At 40.8% G+C, this 20362-nt stretch overlaps 1 protein-coding gene across 1 annotated transcript in view; it reads left to right on the forward strand.

Moving 5' to 3' along the window:
- Positions 1-4310: 4310 nt before the first annotated feature.
- The window catches only part of nlrc5 (NLR family, CARD domain containing 5), a 32127-nt gene continuing 16075 nt past the window's right edge, over positions 4311-20362 (forward strand). Inside the window, exons 1-15 of the mRNA XM_079292303.1 lie at positions 4311-4650; positions 5595-5681; positions 9008-9193; positions 9452-9606; positions 10549-10680; positions 11563-11878; positions 13722-14184; positions 15394-15538; positions 16228-16358; positions 17373-17604; positions 17686-17927; positions 19368-19451; positions 19663-19746; positions 19920-20003; positions 20105-20194. Coding sequence (XP_079148429.1) covers positions 4317-4650; positions 5595-5681; positions 9008-9193; positions 9452-9606; positions 10549-10680; positions 11563-11878; positions 13722-14184; positions 15394-15538; positions 16228-16358; positions 17373-17604; positions 17686-17927; positions 19368-19451; positions 19663-19746; positions 19920-20003; positions 20105-20194 — 2765 coding nt within the window. The 5' untranslated portion in view covers positions 4311-4316. The remainder of the gene's footprint in view (positions 4651-5594; positions 5682-9007; positions 9194-9451; positions 9607-10548; positions 10681-11562; positions 11879-13721; positions 14185-15393; positions 15539-16227; positions 16359-17372; positions 17605-17685; positions 17928-19367; positions 19452-19662; positions 19747-19919; positions 20004-20104; positions 20195-20362) is intronic.

The raw sequence follows: 20362 nt of genomic DNA on the forward strand, positions 1-20362 counted from the left end.
TACAGCAAACAACCAAAATGAATTGTTAAAGTATAACTTACACCTACACAGACTACATTATAAAGTCACGTGACAAATATACATTGCATCTTGTGCTAAAGGAAAGCACGAAGTGAATTGAAAAGGAGTACATTTAAATGACACTATATTTCGTAAACTAATATCTAAAAAGAGAAATACATTTAAATGGCACACTGCATAACAGTAGACCACCTCACCACAAGCAGGAACTCCACTGGTCCACCACACACTCTCATGCTGTCCTTGGGCCCCTTATATTCAGTCTGGTTTGCTTACAAAGCAAAGGATCAATCAGGTTGATGCGCCAAATATGGTTAGGATGACAGCTGAGTCCTGAAGTATTTGAAATATTTTGGTGATACTAAATTTGGGAGAAATGTTTGAGTTCTTATTTTAAAACACACACACACAGCAGATGGAATAGTTAATGAATTAATACAATTTTAAAAATGTTTACATCCAACAGAAAGATGTGACGTTATCACTCGCATCTTAAGGTGTTTGCTGAAATTCTCTAATTAGAGATTATGTTGTGAGATTTTAAATTCATGTTAGGAATTTAAGATTTGATTGCTGACAGTCGGACAACAAATACATGAGAGGTAGTTGACAGTTGACACCAGGTCTTGAATTATTTTGTACATGCGCTTGTTTGGTTTCTTGCCTTTAAATAAATCTGCATGTGTGGAGGTGAGTAGAGAGGACAAAATTAGAGAACGATTTAGTTCTGATACAGATTAGGGGCACAGTTGTTTTGGTACTAGTTTTGACATGACGTGATGGTAAACTTAATCGTCAAAGATAATGGCATCCTTTATTGACTGATGAAGCAACTCTTCAAATCAGAATAATATTGTTGTCACGTACATTTGATTATTATGGGGATTTTATTGTGCTGTACGTAATTATGTAAAATACCCAGATATGACTTCCAATGTTACCTTTTTTAATAACTATATGAACAAAAAATAAATTAATAATTGAGTGTAATTATCTAAAATATGATGTTTAAAATTACACATTTATTGTTGTCTTCTAAACAAACTTTCCATGACTTCACAGGAATTTCACTGTATCCTTAAATGTAAATTTCAAGCCTTGTGATGTCTTCTTAGAGGATATTATGTTTCATTTACAGATTTAGTGTGATTGAGTGATCCGAATGAGCCAGTTGCCAGCTAACTTGGGGTGCAATGAGGAACACGTGCTATGTCTCCGTGAGACACGGGTGCTAGGGGCCCTCTGTCATACTATATCATGTAATTTGAGAAGTTTTAAATGGTGCTGTTTCGAAGTGAAAGAAGTGGGCATGTCATCAAAGAGTGGGAGGATGCAAGGCTCGCCCTGGATTGATATTGATGAAGCATAAACGTTGCCCTGACGCTGCTTTGAGATTTGCCTTGGATGTCACAATATGTCCTGATTGGTGTACTGATATGGAGCTATGTCAGGCGAGAGAAAAATAAATAAATGATGAAGTGAAATAGTTAAGACACATCAAGAACAGTGAAAATGCATCACGCCTCTCTGTGCTATCTCATTGAATAATGTTCACTAAATGGTTGCGTGATAAAATCACATTTCTGCCAACTGCTGCTTTGGGGAAATCAACACCTTTGCTAATTGTCAATACAAATAATTATTTGATGTTCAGGTAAGGGTTGGCCGGCAGTCGCAGTGAGCAAGCAGCTGTTTGATGGCTCAAAGCAAAAGCCCACTCCAGGGTTTACCTCACTTGGTCAGATACGATGCTCATGCTATTTAGGACACTTTGAAAAGAAAGTGGTCAAAGCTTTTCCTATTCATTTATGCTCCCCAAGCATGATGACTATGTGACTGAATTCAGAAATAATTTACGGAAATAATTATTGCATTTAAAAAAAGAAAACAGGCGTAACTGACAAAATGTATTAATTGATTAGTCAATAATTAATTCAAATTCGTGGTGGCTCCTAGTGGTCCACAGGGGAGGGGAAAAAAGAGATTGGTATCATCTGCTCATTTTGTACACATGAATCATTCATTTTTGTAATAAATGTGATGAATTTGTTTTTGTTTTGTAACACGTTTTTCTTGTAAGCTTACACTTGGTGTGCTGCAGCTACACTTACGCCAACTCCATGTCATTCGATAGGTGTCAATGAACTGAGAAGGAAGAGATAGGCTGCAAGGTCAGAGGCTATATGCAGCGTGGTGGGGGTGGGACTGGTGAGGCACAAGGACAAGACAGTTGTCTTAAAGTTGTCTGTAAAAGGCCAGTCTGCTGAGGTGTCACCAAAGTGAGATAGCATCAGCGTAGAAAAGCTTTGACCACTCATGGTATAATCTATTTTTGTCTTAAAAAGCGAGGATAAAAAGGACTGCAGACAGCTCCTCAAGGGTTGAGAGATGATGGGCAGATATATGGGGCATCTTTTTGGTTCGGTCTGCCTCAGAGCCCTTCTGTGAGCGTTTGACGAATTGTGGTGATTATTTTGTGCTGTGGCGTAAATCGCATAGACCACTAGTATGTGTTAACACAGGTGGATTACATTCAAACTGCATAGCTGCAAAATGTGAGCCATAGCTCAAGAGTGTCCTCTACCTCTTGCAGTGGATGCTGATTGGACCGCGGCTCGTCAGCGCAAACAGCACATGGGGGACTGCCAGCAACATGTGCCTGACACTGTATCCCAGTTCTATTGCAAGCATTGGCTTTTTGCCCACAGCTTTACTGAATTAATCTCTTCAGATGCAGAATGTAACTCACATACATCTCTTTGTAACTCACTGGTCCATCTGGCCCCGAACCCCTATTATGACTTTGCGACCCTGTGTGCTTGATTCATGTAATCATAATGGATATCTTGCTCTGTAAGAGCTCAGACTGATCTGCTGAAGAAATGCCCCCCCTACACACTTTCTTTTATTGATAAAATGACGAAAACATGAACACAAGACATTGAACAGGATTAGGATTCACTCAGAAACAAACCGGCAACCACAGCTGACAGAAGAGGAGACATTTTTAATGACATGTTGACGTTTAAGTTAGACAATTCAATCCAATTCAATTAAATTTATTTTTGTACAGCCCAAAATCACAAATTACAGATTTGCCTCAGAGGGCTTTACAATATGTACACATTTGACATCCTCTTGTCCCGGGACCCTCACATCAGAACAGGAAAAACTCCCCAAAAAAACCCTTTAACGGGGAGGAAAGAGGAAGAAACCTGTGGGAGAGCAATAGAGGAGGGATCCCTCTCCCAGGATGGACAGAAGTGCAATGATGTCATGTGTAGAACAGGATAGTGAATTACAACACATTCAATGTAATTACAGCACATTCAATGTATGACACAACCACGACAGGAGGCAACACCTGGTCCAGGTAAACCCGGATACACAGGAACCTGTGAGGCGAGAAAGCACAGAACCTAAGGGCATTCTGGCAGAAATCCCATGAGCGGTCACCGCTGCTGCGCAAAAGCGAAACCAAAACTTTATGCGTAGCTCCCGTAGGTTTCGTTTTCAAATAAATGATACTCTGGCTGCCGAGGCATGCAGTCTACGACAACAGTTGTTGGTGAGTGCTTTCTCTCTGTTGATATCAGCATTATCTAACTTTTAAACGAATTGAAACGGCACCGTTTAGCGCAGTCTAGAGTCTGTGTCTGTCGGGCTGCAGATGAAAGACTCATCACACTGCGATGCTACAAATTATTGCAGGTCAGGCTTGAGGGACGTCCACTTCTTGTCCTCGTGGATTTTGTCCTACAATTCATTTACACTGAAGGCATCAAAAGCGTTATGGCGTCCAAACGAAAATAATGAAGTTTAAAAAAATGCCAGAGATAAAACCGTGCGCATAAAGATATATCATAAAAAAGCAGCACTAAAGAGTACTGCGTAAAACCCACGTGCCTATTAGGGTGTATGTTGTCGGAAATACGTACACACAACGTTGTCTGTTTCTGAATAGTAATCCATTGAATCTACTTAAATTTGAATAGAAATAATAGAATAATTTAATAGTAGCGCTTCATCTTCATTAAACACAATATAAAACGTAACCCCCATGAAAATAGACAATAAAGGTGAGATTCATGTAAAACCAACTAGGGCATGTTTGAAACGTTTCCTGACTAATTTAAACAACAGGTAATGTAGTTGCCCCCAGAAGTTTATAGGTGTTATCTCGTTTTGTTGCATATGTTTTCCCAGTCTTTGATGTGTGGGCCTGTGTGGGAATTTGAATATTTGTGCTTGTGCTCATGTTTGCTCATTTGTTTATCAGCTGATGGAGTCTGACCATGGATGAGGGGGTTGATCCCGAAGGCGAAAATGTGAACTCAGTCTTGGCTCAGGAATCCTCAGAACTGCTCCGCATCCTTAGCGGTCAGTCACCCGAAGTCATCACGAAATTGTGCCAGATGATGCCCAGCGATGCCGGTTGGAACATCAACCTGGCCTCCAGTAGCCCCTCTGCAGCAGCAGTAACGGAACACATCCAAGCCGTGTTAGAGTACTTCAAGGTGGCCAACACTGCAGATTGCCGCAACTTCCTTCAGAGCATGTGTATCCTGTGTGAGAACATCCCCATGCACCTGGAGTCCAGGCTCATGTCATTGGCTGGATGTGAAAACAGTGAGTAGAAAAATTATGCTCTGAATGTTACTATTGAGTGTTTACAGTCCGCTATGTGAGAGCATCCTGAGTCACCTAGTCCAAAACTCACTTCAGTAGTCAAACGGCCAAAGTCATCAAAGGTAATGCTTAGACACAAGGCAGGAATGATGTCAAATTAAATATAAGGTTTTGTAAAGGGTTCATAGCAAACATGACACAGTGCATGAATTATGGCTGCATTTCTCTCTATGGACTGAAACGAAAGTGTTTAATGGAAAAACCCTTTTATTGCAGCACCGACTGGGGTGTGGCCAGGAGAGCATTTCACCAGTGCTGCATTTACAAAGACTCTTTGTTCCACAATAAACTAAATAAGAGCCCAATCAGTGTAATAGTAACATTCAACAGTGTAAATTAAACGCCATCTTCCTTTCGGCCAAACACTCTGTTCCCAACGCAGTCATTGTTGACTTTGTGCTGCTGCTGTGTATTTGCCTATTGAACACACCCAATGCAGCTCCCAAAATGAAAAGTGGCTGATCAGGAACGTGACAACCTTTGATACGGTGTAAGGCAAATTATCCAGTTGTCTGTTGTTTCATTGTCTTTATTATTGTTATTATGTCTATAGTGAAGTGCCCCGCAGCAGATAATGACAAACCAAAGAGGAAAAGTGAAAGTAAAAGGCAACAGTGGGAAGAAGCAGCAGCAATTAGCATACTGTATTTACAGAAAATCGTATGACTTTTGTTTCACTTTGGGAATCCCCGGTCTTTCCTTTTTTTTTTATTATTCATCACTAGATGATTTAGAAACTAAAAGTGAGAGCCTAAGAAGAATGGCAACACATGCAAGATTCTTGCAGCACACTTGATAGCGTTAGTCATTTCGGATATTTTCTGGTAATACTGGTGTTTTTTAATGTACTGTATGGTTTGTATGTTTTTTTTTCTGCACTGTAGGTGTTTGTGAACATTCCAGTCCCAGTGTCACGGATGGGAAGTCGTCATCGCCGCCTTCAGAGCAGCTCATCAAACGCCCACGGATTGGTAGAACATACATACACGCACACAATGCTTCAACGTTGTTACATTTCAGCTACAAACTAAAATGGCAAGTGGCCATTCACTGGTCAGAATCCATGGGTTTATTAAGAGAAGTGGATACAGTGTGGCAGAGTGCACATGTAAAAAAGCATTTTCCCCGACAAAGGTCACATCAAAAATCACACGAGGTCATTCGTTTCTTTTTTGTAATATTTAAAGATTTAATATTTGCAAGACTTTCTCAGAGTTTTTTTTTTTTGCATTTCAGTGTAAAGTAAACCGTGTGGGCTGACAGGGCCAGAGAAAGAGACACTAAATCACACATGTCATGAGTTACATAGAAGAAACTAGAGGTCGACCAACAGTGGATTTCTGAAGGCCGATATGATTACGATAGTTTGGAGATGGAAAAACCTGTCAATTAATCTGCCGATACACACTGTGTATTCCCACTGTCTCTCGCTCTTTATATGGAGCTTCTGTTACTTCTGTTGCGTGTCCCGTTACATTGTTAAATTCCCATCTTACAAACCATTAATGTTTTATGCATATTCATGAAATGAAAGTGTGCGAACTCACTTCATAAATGGATAGTTACATGGCTGGATGATTTGGAAGAGAGAATGCTAAATTGCTAAGTAAGTGTTGCATTATATATGTATACTTTTGTGCGGAGAAACAAACAAAAAACTGGTCAGATATGACTGCTTTCTTTTTTTATTTGTACATTCCTTCATGACAGATGTTAGGACCTGGACGCTTTTTCTATTCACTGCAGGCATTCATTTAAATCCAGTGGAATTTGTGAAGTGTAGTGGCAGCATATCATCTGATGTCAAAATCAGGAAAGAGATGAGTTTTCTTTATAAATATCATTTTAGCCATGTTTTTAAAAAGGTGACTTTTCAGTATGAAACATATCACTGTTCACTTGGACCGCAAAGGTTAAGTCCACATTTTCTCTTCTTAGAGTTTTGATTGAGTGAAGAATCTCTTTCTTAAAAAAGTTATCTCTGATATAGAGTCTACCATAAGTCTGTCAAGTGTTTATGGCTGGAGTACACAGCAGTAAAGTCTGGGCATGAAGCTCTTGCTCTTCTTTGACAAAGTTATTTCTCTAGTAAGTGTTGCTTGCTATCAACACCAAGACGTAACCATAAAATACCTACTAAAGTCCAAACTTAAAAGGTACAAGATGTTTTCATTCCACAGTAATGTTGGCTTAATTGTGGGAGTAAACCAGGCATCTTTACGATGCTGCTGTTATTGAGCATCATATTACCAGGCTGAACCAGTTCTCATGTTCAGTGCTCAACTAAAACCAGTTCACTCAAATGACCAACAGCCTGCATGAATTGCAAATGCCAAGCAGCTGATTTAGTTTTTTGTAGTTTTGTTTTGAAGTCATTTTATTTGCCAGACACACGCAGACCTTTTCAAACCAAATAATCCGTTTTCTTCTTTCTAAATGTTGATTGTTGAGCGTGGTAAAATAACTTTGTTACATATGAACAGGAAGTTATCTGTTGAAACTGCAAATAGATGTAAAAAAAAAATAAAGGAACCACCTGGCCCTTTGCACTTCCTCAAGAAGATTGAGCCTCATTCACAGAAGAAATATCTTCTTAAAACCCACTTCAGCCAAACCCTTTTTGCTCTCACACACACACACACACACACACACACACACACACACACACACACACACACACACACACACACACACACACATCCTCATCCATTTTATTCATTTGACTTTAGGTATTAGGCATATAAGATTGTATGATAACGTTTGTTGGTTGCAATATTAATTGATTTGATCATTTACTATTTTGATTTGATAAACTCTGTTATACTTTAAGGAGCAGTCGTCTGTGATTACTTGTGCATATGTGCGAAATGAAACTATGTAGTAGCCTTGTGTACGAACTTAACCCTTCACTGTCACTGAATGTGTAGTCGCACCCGACTATTGACATTATGAGTGGCCACTAATTACGAGACTTAGTTTTATCGTTTGGTTATTGGTCCCTGTTCGCAGGGTGGTGCCCCGTTGTTATTAATAATCATTAATAATTGTTACATACATTAATAATTCTATTGATGTCAAGAATTCAGTTTCTTAAATGCTGATAACCCAAACACGCTCCTTTAGATCCCAACAAGGGTTATGATTACGTAACAAGAGACACAAGTCTGCTACAGGGAGACAGACGCGAATGAAAGGCCCTTAATAAAAATGACGACCGCGAAATCTACAGTGGAGGTGCGTTGGACAGCTGAGATGGAGGAAAGGCTTGTTTATATGTGGCAAAAATACAACGGCCTATTCCAGCAAGTTCTCGCACCCTGTCCATTTTGTTTCCATCCGTTTCCCAGTGAGGTCATGTGTGGTGCGTTGCTCTCTCTCTGGCACAATAGTTTTAATAATATCCTGTATTGTGTGATGCCCAACTATTTTCAAATCCTGAAGTGTATGCATTTAATGATTTGAGAGAAGAAAATCTGTGAAGATTCTGTGCGTGATGCAACCCATTTTCAAAATCGGTTGGGAATTCTAAACTCCTGTAGTGTGATCCTGGCTTTACTCAGTTTTCACGAAGATTCTTACATTCACCAAGGTTGTCTTATTCAGGATTTGTACAAACAGAATCTACGCACACTCAAGAGCACACTCCCACATTTTAGTGCTGAATTGTTGTGCAAAATGATTGGTTATGTCACTGGGCATGATGGAGGACTCAAGCGCAGACAGTCAGATGCAGTGAGAAAAGGGTTTTAATGAATGACGAACAAAACAGGAATCTTTACCAGAACACAACAGGGAATCCAAGGACGAGACAAGGGACGAGGGGGGAAACCCGGCAGGACGAGGCAGGGCAGACAGACTGGGAAACCGTGAACAGGACGAGCAAAAACAGGAGACATGAACAATGATCTGGCAGTGAGTGACTGAGAGACAGGGGTTTATAAAGTGGCTTGAACAGGTGAGGGGAGTTGTGCTGATTAGGGAGTGCTTGATTAGTGATCAGGGGCAGGTGAAGGGAGTTAGACTGGTGCTGAGGGAGTGGCTGACAGGTAGAGTGAGGAGCTACAGAAAGAAACACACAGCATACACAAGGCAATGCCTGATCGTGACAGGTCATGCCACTTTACGAGATCAATAGGATTCATCATTATCAGAACACAGGTGCAAAACAGTTCCGTGGTTTAAGAAAACATTGGGAATCTGACGTAGACCTCTCTTAGAACCTCTCTCAAGAGCAACAAAAAAAATGTTTTACTCCTCCCTTTACAACTAATGTTTTTATAATGTATTGTACACACAGATTACTGGATGCAGTACATTGCTGCAGTGACACATTTACGGCAGAGGAGGTGGGAGCGACTCAGTGAGCGCCTGGTGAGTGAGGTCCAGCTGGAGAATGTGTGGGTCACGCTAAGAACAGTAAACAGAGCTAGGGACAGACCCGATCAAACCACTGGATCAGCAGACAAAGGGGGCAGAACACCAGGTAGGATTGACTTCCTCTTCCTCTTTTTGTATATCAAAACTCTGCTGAATTTATTTGAAAATCAAATCTTTTTTCAAGTGGAAGTATTTCAAAATACATGAAAAAATAAAATGGATGAGAAAGTAGGTGGGGACACTCAACCCAGATAGAAATACGTCTCTTATCGTGCAATTTGGTCATATAGACATGACACTGTCTCATGTATGATTTAAGTCTGCTCTACATTTAATGAACACGTTTTTTTTTCACTAAACTCAGAGCCTGATGGGGATTATGGGTCTATGGATTCCAGAGTGACATTGGAGACCTTCCTCCAGGGATGTGCAGGGAAGGTGACAGTTCTCGTTGGCCCGGCTGGATCAGGAAAAACTCTGCTGATGTCTTGTTTAGGACAACAGTGGGCACATGGACTAGTAAGTTTACATTTTTGTCATCAGCATTCAATTGTTTTTTTTTTTTTTTACATATTTTCATCATAATCTGGGATATTATGTGCCAATCTGCTGGATTTAATTGTGTCAGGGTTTATCACATTATTATTACGAAGAAGAAGAGAGATATTTGGGTAATATAAAAAATTTGTTGAGTTTCAAACTCTAATATATTGAGATATGCGCATTTTTATTAGTGCAATCCGACTCTTGAGTCAGGTGAAACATTGGGCTAAATGACACCTGGAAACTATTTCTGACACATAGCGTTGTGAGCAACTGAACCATGGACAAGCAGCAACCAATTCCACTGTGAACCCCGGAAGGTTCATTAGCGTCGGTCCAGAGTGTGAAAAACGGTTTGTAGCTCCAGAGAGAGAGAGCTGTGTGAAGTCTGATAAATTGCCTCAAGTTATGCCACGGGCATCTAAAGGGTGTTTAAATCCTTTCCAAACCTTTTTATCACAGTAAAAACACATTTAAAGGTTTCCTTTGGAGTGGAGTTAAGTTTTGATCAAACTTAACTGAATGTATACATTTAAATGTAAGCTTGCTTCAGGCTAAAGCAGTAGCTGTATTCATTTTACATCAGCACTCAATATGAAAGACACTCTAACCTCAAGCAGAGATGAGGAGCGAGCTATAGAAGTCTGGTAAACTCACTTCTTTTTCTAACTCCAAACTCCCAGTTCTTTTCATTTTCTAACTCGTAGTCTCCAGTGTCAGACAATTTCGCACAGCCCCCTCTGAGGCCACAAAATGCTTTTTTTCACATATGCAGTATGTACTCCACAAGACCTGTAAACAGACTCTGATGTGTACAATTGGTGGAGTCCCTTAAACTGTTCCTCCTCTGCTTGGTTCATTCTTTCATTTTGTCTTTAGTTCATTATCTTACTGTTTCTATGCCCTTCACTCTTAAAGGGCCCCATCCCTTCATCTTACCTGTTTGTCCTGCTGGAGTTTCGTCAGCTCAACGTACTGTCCCACCCTCTCTCCCTGTCTGAGCTGCTATTCCGACACTACCTCCCCATGCAAGAGGGTGACCACAAAAAGGTATGCAGGTAGCAATGCTAGAGCAGTGCCTTCATTTGTCAGGACTTTTCTGATGTTAAATTTGAAAGTAACAGCATAGTACATTTTGTATAAAAGCCACAGCAGTTCTTTACTAATATCAATGTTCAGACTGCTCTCCGGTTCATTGGCAGGTCATAAGGGGCTGTGTTCATAAACCTGAGTAGTGCCAAGAACCAGTCCTGATAGTAAAATACACATTTCTAAAAATGTCCACTTGAATTTAAAATGAAACTAGAAGGGCACAGACCTCAGCCAGGGATGTTTCTTTAAGTTTAAAATAAGGCGTGAATCCGCCCCATGATTCTGAGCTGCTCCAAAGTTCAGAGGGTTCTTCCTTGGCCTCTGCTATACCCATCCACCAAATCTTTAATGAAAATCAGGCCTGTAGTTGTATCTGTAATCCTGCTGGTAAACAAACAGACAAATATAAACGAAAACTTCCTTGGCGGAGGTAAATAAACATCTTATAAAGGAAAGAAGTGTGTAGTTTTATAAGCAGAGAAAAAAGGAGATGAGAGCAGGACAAAAGTTATTCAGACTGAATTATAGGAGTCATGTAGTAGAGTGCTACAGACAAGGACATAGGTATCAATCTACCAAATAATACATTCTGAATGTGTAATTGGTGATGGTGCCTTAAATATTATTGGTTTCCATTAGTAGTACAGTCAGAGGACTTGTCTAAAGAGACTTTAGAGGGTTGATCATTTTAAACTATGTGTTCCTAGGATTTTGTCTTGAAAAGGCAAGTAGACCACACACAGTGTAACAAACAAATAATAGCCTCAAATGTCACAAGGTGAACTAATACTTTTCCACTGTTGTTTGAACATTCCTCATATATTTCTGTGTTCTGAGCAGGAAGCCATTGTGGATTACCTCCTTTCCAATCCAGAGCAAAGCTGTTGGGTGCTGGATGGCTATGACGAGTTTCACAGCAAACTCACCAAACAAGACGTGAAGATAGAGCTATTGGACCCAGAAAAGCCTTTGCCTGTAGCAGACCTCATATCAGGGCTGTTAAATCGTCAGCTTCTCCCAGGATGCACTGTGATGGTCACCTGTCGTGTACGCGATGTCCTCGATTTGGAAGGCGTATCTGATAAAGTCGGGCAGCTGCTGGGTTGGGACTGCCATGAGATCAAGGAGTATGTGGACAACTTCTTTGGTAAAAAAGGTAAAAACATATTTGCTGTTCTACATAGAGATACATCTACATTCATCTATTTATATGCTTAATTTATAGAGATATACCAATGTAGATGTAATATATACTGCAGGTTCTTTGAGTGCAGGTTGGGTGCATAGTTTGAGGTCCATCCATCCATCCATCCAGCCATTATCTATTCCCAAACTGGTACACATACCACTTGTGGTACGCAAGCTCCTGCTTGGTGGTATGCAAGAGTCTTGCTAAAAGGCCGAGCAATTGCATTGAAACTGGTCCAAGTCCTTCAATTAAAACCAACAAATATATTTCAATAAATATAATTGCAATACAGAAACAGTTATTCAGTACATATTTACATTAAATTACAATGATATAGAAATTATTAGTTATTCATTTCAATATTTTAGAAAATAAATTTGGTTGCATGTGATGTCTGACATAATCATGAACGAGTAGCGCTAGCTGTCGCAATGATTTGAACCCTTCAGTCATTGATGAAAGCATCAAAATGAAAAGATGTTACCAGGCTAGCTACATCAATCTGGGATTTACCATCACAGGGCCAGAGGAACAGTCGAGGTGTAAATAGGCGACGTTTTTGCATTTACATTTTTATTCGGCCAAACACACCAACACCATACACAGATGCAATGTGAAGTGGCTCTTTCATTGTTTCATTGTTGATATCTGCGGTGGGAAGTGGTAATTAGGAAGTTTGGTTTGATACATAGAGGTACATGGTCCTAAAAGTTTGGGAGCCTCTGACATTGGGCGAGAGGTGGGGGACACCCTGGACCGGTCAGCAGTCAATCTGATAAAGGGCTGACATATTTGTTCATACTTTCTCCCATTTTCTCATATGAACTCCGGACATTGTATTCTTCTGGTTTCGTGCCAGTGATAACGTCATCAACATGCCCACTTGCTCGCTGTGAATTCCCTGGACAGGGCAGCTTCATTCACACATGGCCTCAGTTGGACATTACACTTTGTTCTAGGAAGCTGCAAGGGTAAAGTCTGAATAATGTCCGGTCCGAATGATTCGGACATTTGCATCGTCACATCCAGCTTCTCCGGGTAATAACTACATAAGTTCAGGGTTGCAGTGCAGTGTGTGAAAGGGACTAAAGAGACAGGCAACCACTCACACTTACATTCACACATAGGGCCTATTAATCTACTAACCTGCATTTTGTCTGGACTGGGAGGAAGCTGCAGGTCCCGCGGGAAACCTAGAATACATAAACCTGAAACTTGATTTATCAATACATGCATCACCGTGCCGCCCCTAGTTTGGCAAACTGTAGCGACATAACTGTATACTATATGCTGAGTTGTACAGTATTGTTGTTGTTTGGGTCACTTGGTTTGTGTTCAGTAATTATTTTCTACCGAAGAAAATTGCCTTTGTATAATACTTCTAAGTCCCTTCAAGACATTTGACATTTCAACATATCAAAGTTCGGAAACAATTGATTTACGTTGAAGTCGTATAATGCAATTTCCTTTGCATTTTGAAATTGTCCTTACACACACACACACACACACACACACACACACACACACGTGTTTTAAGTTATTGCAGTTGACCTCTGACCAGCTTGAAGTCAAGCTGAGCTACAGCATGCTAAGTATTACATAAGATCCTTAAACTTCATGTAATTATCATCAAAACAAGCATCATAATGGGCAATAAAACAAACAGGAGAGTCTGGGATATGCCAATTAAGACCTGTCTGAACATGCCCACACACTTATAGAAGAGGTCTGATCAGGCAAAAATAACAACACGTGTGGGTCTCCCTTTCATTCCTATGGGCTTAAACTAATATATGTCTCAACTGCAAAGGTCACTCAGCAAACAGAGCTCTTGGGGTGCAGGCAGCAGAACTCCTTCTTTCCAGTCGACACCTACTCGCCATGTCATCCCTCCCTGCTCTCTGCAACATCTGCTGCATCTGTCTGGAGCATTTACTGCTGCAAAGTAGAGACACAGGAAGGATGCAGATACCAAAAGAAAGAGGAAGTGAGACAAGGAGACAAGCCGGAGAAAAAGGAGGACAGGTTCCACGAGGAGGAAGAGGAGAAGAGGGCAGTAGAGGAGGGAGTTATGTGCAAAGGGAAAATCAAGGCGGAGGGAGTGAAGACGTAACGATGGATGGAAGAAACGGAGCCCAGCTACCTCTCACACAAGCCCAGATTCCCTCCACCCTCACCCAGGTCTACCTAACTGTTCTCGGTGCCTTTCTGAGTCATGACCTTGATACAACAGGAAACAGTGACAATTTGAATACCATGAGACTTCCACAGAGGTAAAAAACATATAATTTCAATGAATTCATAAATGTTAAGTCAGAGCATCTTCATAAACCATTTAGCGCAAGGTATTTTGTATTTTAATGATAGACTTAGTTCTTACTCACACAGGCTCCGCCCTCTACTAGACTATGGGTGATACTCTCCTCCAGTCATGAGCATGTATTAGCCCACTGGGTTTATGGTCTCAGCTGCTGGTTTCAAGTATTCTTCAATACAGCATGATGTTCCCATTTAGAGTCAATTTGACGATAAAGCAGGGTATGCTTTAGGGCGGGCTACCATGTGATTAACAGGTCGCTACCAGAGCCGTATACAACATCTCTTTGCACTCCTCTGCAGTCCAAATATGGTCCGCAGTTCACAAACGAATGGGTGACGTCACAACGACTGAGTCCACTTCTTATATAGAGTATATGATTTTATCAGAATGGATGGACAGGAAACTAAGACTGGATCATTTCTCCAGCACTGCAGTCGCCCTCCTCCATTTATGGGCGTCAAGGAGGTGAATCGATCCTTTCAGAAGGAGATGTGTTATCTCTCAGCAGAGATCCACGATCAGTTACAGAAACAGGCTGTATCTGTCGTCTCCATTCACAACACACAGAAAGGGTTTTGCACCGCGTACTTCCTCGTTCCCTGGAAGTTCGGAGATTTCACACCCATTTTGGATCTCCTCATTTCTAAACCAGTGCATTGCCCGCAAGATGTTCGGTATGTTAATCATCAAACGGTTTTGCCATCTTCAGCATTGCCTTGGTACAGGGATACCTCAGTGTTGACACGGTGCTTCAGCTGCTGCGTGGCCGAGGCAGGAGGGTCTTCCTTTATTTCAAAGACCTCACCTTCATGTCTAAGTCCAGAGAATGCTATGTTCCACACAGGCCAGTTTATCTTACAAAAGAGACGGACGGCCCGACTGCCGGCAGTCTGCAACTGCTGCGAGGTGTAATGGTGAAAGCAGTGACTGTCATGCTGATAACAAATTTCAGTGGGCGAATGCGTGCTTGTGATTGGAGGAGAGTATTACCCATAGTGTCCAGTAGAGGGCACCTCCTCTGCTGATAGAACTAGGGTTACAATATTGTAACCTTCATTAATTTCCCCCAGTTTTCACTGTTATGTGATCTTTGATCAGTACTAATGCAGCAAATATTTGTTATTTGTTTTCATGTCATCATTTGTTTTCTCTCTTTGTGCAGTATTCTGAGTCAGCATCGATCTGAGTTGTGCGAGCTGAGTCAGCTGGCCTGGAACGGCTTAGAGGACAGCAAGATCCTCTTCATGGAAGAAGATATTTCTCAGGATGTTTTGGAGTTTTCAATCAGGACAGGGCTCTTCTCACAGGTCAGACTTGGCTACATAGCTGCAGTCACATTCAGATTGTCCCATCATCAGCCTGTGACATTGCCATTACCCGGTTCGATAGCAGGGGGGGGAAGCAATGCAAATGTCGTTTTTGAAAGCCTTAACGCCAACAAACATGAATTGAAGCAGAATATTTTGTTATAAAAACATGTTTTGGAAAACAGACAAACATTTTTTTGGAAATTATTACATCTATCATTTTCATAAAAAACATTTTGAACTGACACAGTTACAGAGGAGGACTGAGCTCCACTTTGCTCGCTATGTGTGTGTGTAGAGAAAGCGAGCCAAATATTGTATTACAACCCTCTCCCGGCTAAAGTCACCCTGCTTGGAATATCTGCTCCTCTGTGTAGCATGAACAACCATAGTTAGAGCCTCCGTGGGCATATACAAGTGATGCAACAGGAGCAGCGCATTAAAAGTTGTGGCTAAAAATGTAAAAACGTGTTATAGGTTTGAGTTCTGTCGTCACAATGCTACATTAATAACCACAGCTACATTTCTAAACTGGTATTATTTGTTTGCCTTGCTTGCAGAATGGGTCAAGGAATGGTAACCCTGATATTCATTGTTTCCAGAGGATGAGTTAAAATAACTTTGTTGTAGCTGAAAACGTTTGGTCTTGTTAGTGACATAATAAATATTATGTTCCTGCATATCGTCAGGTGGAGCTCAGACGTGAGGATGGGATACCTGTCAACTCCTACTGCTTCACTCATCTGACCTTACAGGAGTTTTTGGCTGCACTCAGAATCATGACAAGTTCTGATGTTCGTGACATGCAGCTCAAGAAGAGGTAGGGAACTGAGTTCAGTGAAGCCAAATGGAACGGTGCTTGGTCCTGTACATGGAATCGATAATAATTACAATTCACCACAACTGGTGTTTTATTTGAAAAATGGATCCGTAGCATGTACTGTATTTCTCATTCTCTTTATTTTGTTAATATCAACACCAAGCTTTGCACTTCTTCCTTTGAATGAAACGTCATCTGTTTACACCAGTCCACCCATATCATGTCATGAAAATTCCATCTTGTTTATGCTGTGTGTGCACTGTCACCAAAATAGAACCGTACCTAAGGTTGATAAATCAAGTTTTAGGTTTATGTACTGTATATACACACACGCACACACACACCTAAAACTCACCTTAATCAATTATCTGAATAACGATACGAGGTGCAGAGTAGTATAGAAATTTAGCATATCATGTAACACTCTACCAGACACATATCAGGAATAACCCAGCCAGGGAACAAGATTGACAGTGTAAATTGAGCACAATATGACCTCTCTCCTTAAAAGGAGGCCAGGAATTCACTGATTCATGGTCCGATGACAGTAGTGGAGCGTACTGGGCCAGCAGAGGTGGGGTTCACTGACAGCAAATGTCTAACAGTAAACACCTCATAAAAGCCTGAACTGTTAACGGCCACATGATAAATCAAATGAATGGTGTGTTTCTTTCTGCAGATTATTGTCAGATAGAGAGAGTGTGTTGCTACTACTTCACCAGTCAATTAAAAGACAAATCGGCAGGACTAACCGACTAGCTTGAAGTCCATACTGCATTTAATCAGCACTTTTAAACACACAAGCTGAATCGTTTTTTTTAACTGCAAAAGTGTGTTGTTTTTACTAATGATTGTTACTAAAACCCTATTTATATCCCTGTAAACACACATTTTAAGTTGAAGTTATTTCTTCGCAAGCTCTTTGTGATACCAGAGAACACAAAATCCACATTAGGAGCGACTGTCAGAATGCATGCTGACTTTGCTCTATCTTGTTCCCCACTGCTCTCTCAGATTCAGTCTGAGAACTCGCTGGACGACCAAGTCAGACCAGAGGACAGTCTTTACTGACTCCCTGCATCTGTTTGTATGTGGTCTGGCCTCCTCATACTGCACTCCAGCCTTAGTTCAATTAGCCAGGACCCCTGGTGGAACAGGGGGCCAAAATTGGGTCCAAAAAAGACAAACCCTTGTTCTGAAACTGCTAAAAAACCTTTGTCACAGCAACACCCTGACTGGACCAAAGGTGAATTCTGACAAATGTATGATTTAACTTTTAAACCCTGCTCTTTCCTTACTGACCCTTCCTTCTCACATATCTTCCCAGATATTGGAGCTTTGCCACTGTGTTCAGGAGAGCCAGGACCACCATCTAGCTAAGCAGGTTGTGGGTACGAGACCCACCTTGGAGCTGCGCAACATCCGGCTACTACCTAATGATATTGATGCTCTGGCATTTGTAGTTAACTCAGCAGGTGATGATGGCATTGGATTGGACTTTGGAGCATGCTCAATGGAGACTGAGTGTTTAGATGTCCTGCCCAAGTGTCAGTACATTCACTCCCTCAGGTAAGTCCACACAACTACTCACACGAGCAAAACATACATGGCATCAGCACGCACGCACACACACAGACACGGACATTTTTAATTGAAAATAGCTTCAGAGGCTAAATTTGCTCTAATTAAAATCATATTGGGGGATTTTCCCATTAATAGACGTCACTAGTTATGTAAGGTGTTAACAGTCAAAATGTTAACACCTAGCATTTGTGCATGCAAGGCTAGGATCTATTTTCATGACCAAAGGCATAGTGCACTTGAGCAGTTTGTAACTGCCCTTGTAACATTATGTAATTAAACACTGAGGCGAAGGGTGTTGAGCTTTTGAGACTCTGAAATCCTATGTTTGGCTTCCGGATGTTTAGAGAGCAGTTGAACAGCAGTGCTGAGTGTGGCTTTGCCGTCAGCATTCCTCAGCTGATTGGCCACCTGTCCCACATACTGTGAATCTAACTGAAGCTCTTTATTTCCTGCTGTGTTCTCATGGTTGGCTAAGTCTCTTTCCATTGACTTTTTTTTTTTTTATGTGTCAATACATTCATTATTAAAACATTTGCTCATTCCTGTGCCCCATCCCTTCACCACAGCACACAAACATATTCAGCAACCTCTCAACTTAAACCATAACCATAAATACCAACATTCCATCATAGCTTAGAAGAAAGAAGAAAAGAAGAAACCATTTATATTGTCATATACATTTTATACATACCCGGAATTTGACTCCTGCATTTGACCCATCCCTGTATATTTTTACAGATTTTTTTAGGGAACTTCTAGTACATACACAGAAATGTATTTTTCTACAGAGATAACTACAGCTCTATTTTTTTATCTTCTTCGTCAAATTTCATGGGTTGCTCTTTGATATCGTACATTATTTATTCTGGGGTGACAGTAGTTCTCTACACATTGTTTTATTGAAGGTGAGAGCTTAGTTTTCCAGTTAATTCATATAAATTAGTTGCTGCTGTCAACATTAACAGTATAAACTCTTTGAGCATTTGTACATCTTCCAATATAGATATTTGGGGTTCCTGTGTAATTACTGAATGCTCTGTAGTGTTTTTGACATTACCTTCTCTTCATGAATAAAGTTCAAAATTAAATTCAAGTGTGTGCACTTCCAAAACGTGAAAATGAGATCCCCATAATCTGATAATACATGAGTCTATGTTTGGTATTAACCAGACATTTTTAAAACTTTTGTCACAGATTTTCCCATTCTTGCACTGATATCCATATCCAACGTATTTGTCCCCTTTATGTTTGTGCTGTGCAGAGTTGTGCTTCATTTGGTTGTTCATAGCATTACATAATGTTGATCTGAATCCCATTTGGTGAACACATTGGACATCTTTTAAGGGAGTCTTTGCATCTCAGTTCCCAATACAACATGAAGCTTTGGTTGATGATTGTTTCATTTCACTGTTTGTGTGCCTTCAGTTTTCGTGGCCGCAAGTACGACGACAAGTTCGCTGAGAAGTTGTCCTCCATTTTGCCCAAATTCACAACCCTGAGGAAACTAGAGTGAGTTGATTTTTTTACGCGTCTGCTTCCTACTCTATTCTCTCTTTAATTCGTACAAAGCTTATCAAGAGTGGTGTCGGTTGTTTACCTTCTCCAGACTATACACACATGAATGCAATTACTATAAGGGATGTAGTGGAAATCAGCACTTAACACCTTCACAACAGTGCGTGCCTGATTCTTTAAATGTTTTGGTCTTTGTCCTCTTAAGGTTTTGTGGTGCCAGTCTGACTGCCACAGGAGCGGCGAGTTTGGCCTCTGCTCTACCGAGCTGTCCACACGTCACTGAAATCAAGTATATCTGCTTCAACATAATTTCCCTGCTACATCAAATAACATGTCTTCTGACAGTTCTATTGAGGCAATGTGTGAACAGATTATTGTGTGTCTGACTAGATTGGGTTGTACGTCCTTATACTTGGGTGCAGGTCTAAACTTTAACACCATTCTCTTGTTTTTACATTGCAGCCTGAGTGACAACAATCTGAAAGACGGAGGGATCAAACACATCGCTGACATTTTCACCAAACAACCAAAACTGGTTTTGGTGAAGTAAGTACTTCATGCCAATGAGATGCTTTTTTTCAATAACCCCAATATCTCAAGATGTTTACAGATTTGTAGCCGATACCTTGTGTCTGCGCACCTTGCAGGTTGGGTCGGAACAACGCCTCTCTGGAAGCAGTGGACTATCTCATCTGGAAAATGTCTTCGTTCTTGAACATCCAGCAGGTTCATGCAGAGTATGAACACACACACACACACACACACACACACACACACACACACACACACACACACACACACACACACACACACACATACATATATATACAGTTCACAATTTCACATTTTCTCTGTCACATGCAACCTTGAGTCTTACAAACTTACTCTATAGACCTCGAAGCGAC

Source organism: Melanostigma gelatinosum, assembly GCF_949748355.1.
Source record: "Melanostigma gelatinosum genome assembly, chromosome: 1".
Lineage (NCBI taxonomy): Eukaryota > Metazoa > Chordata > Actinopteri > Perciformes > Zoarcidae > Melanostigma > Melanostigma gelatinosum.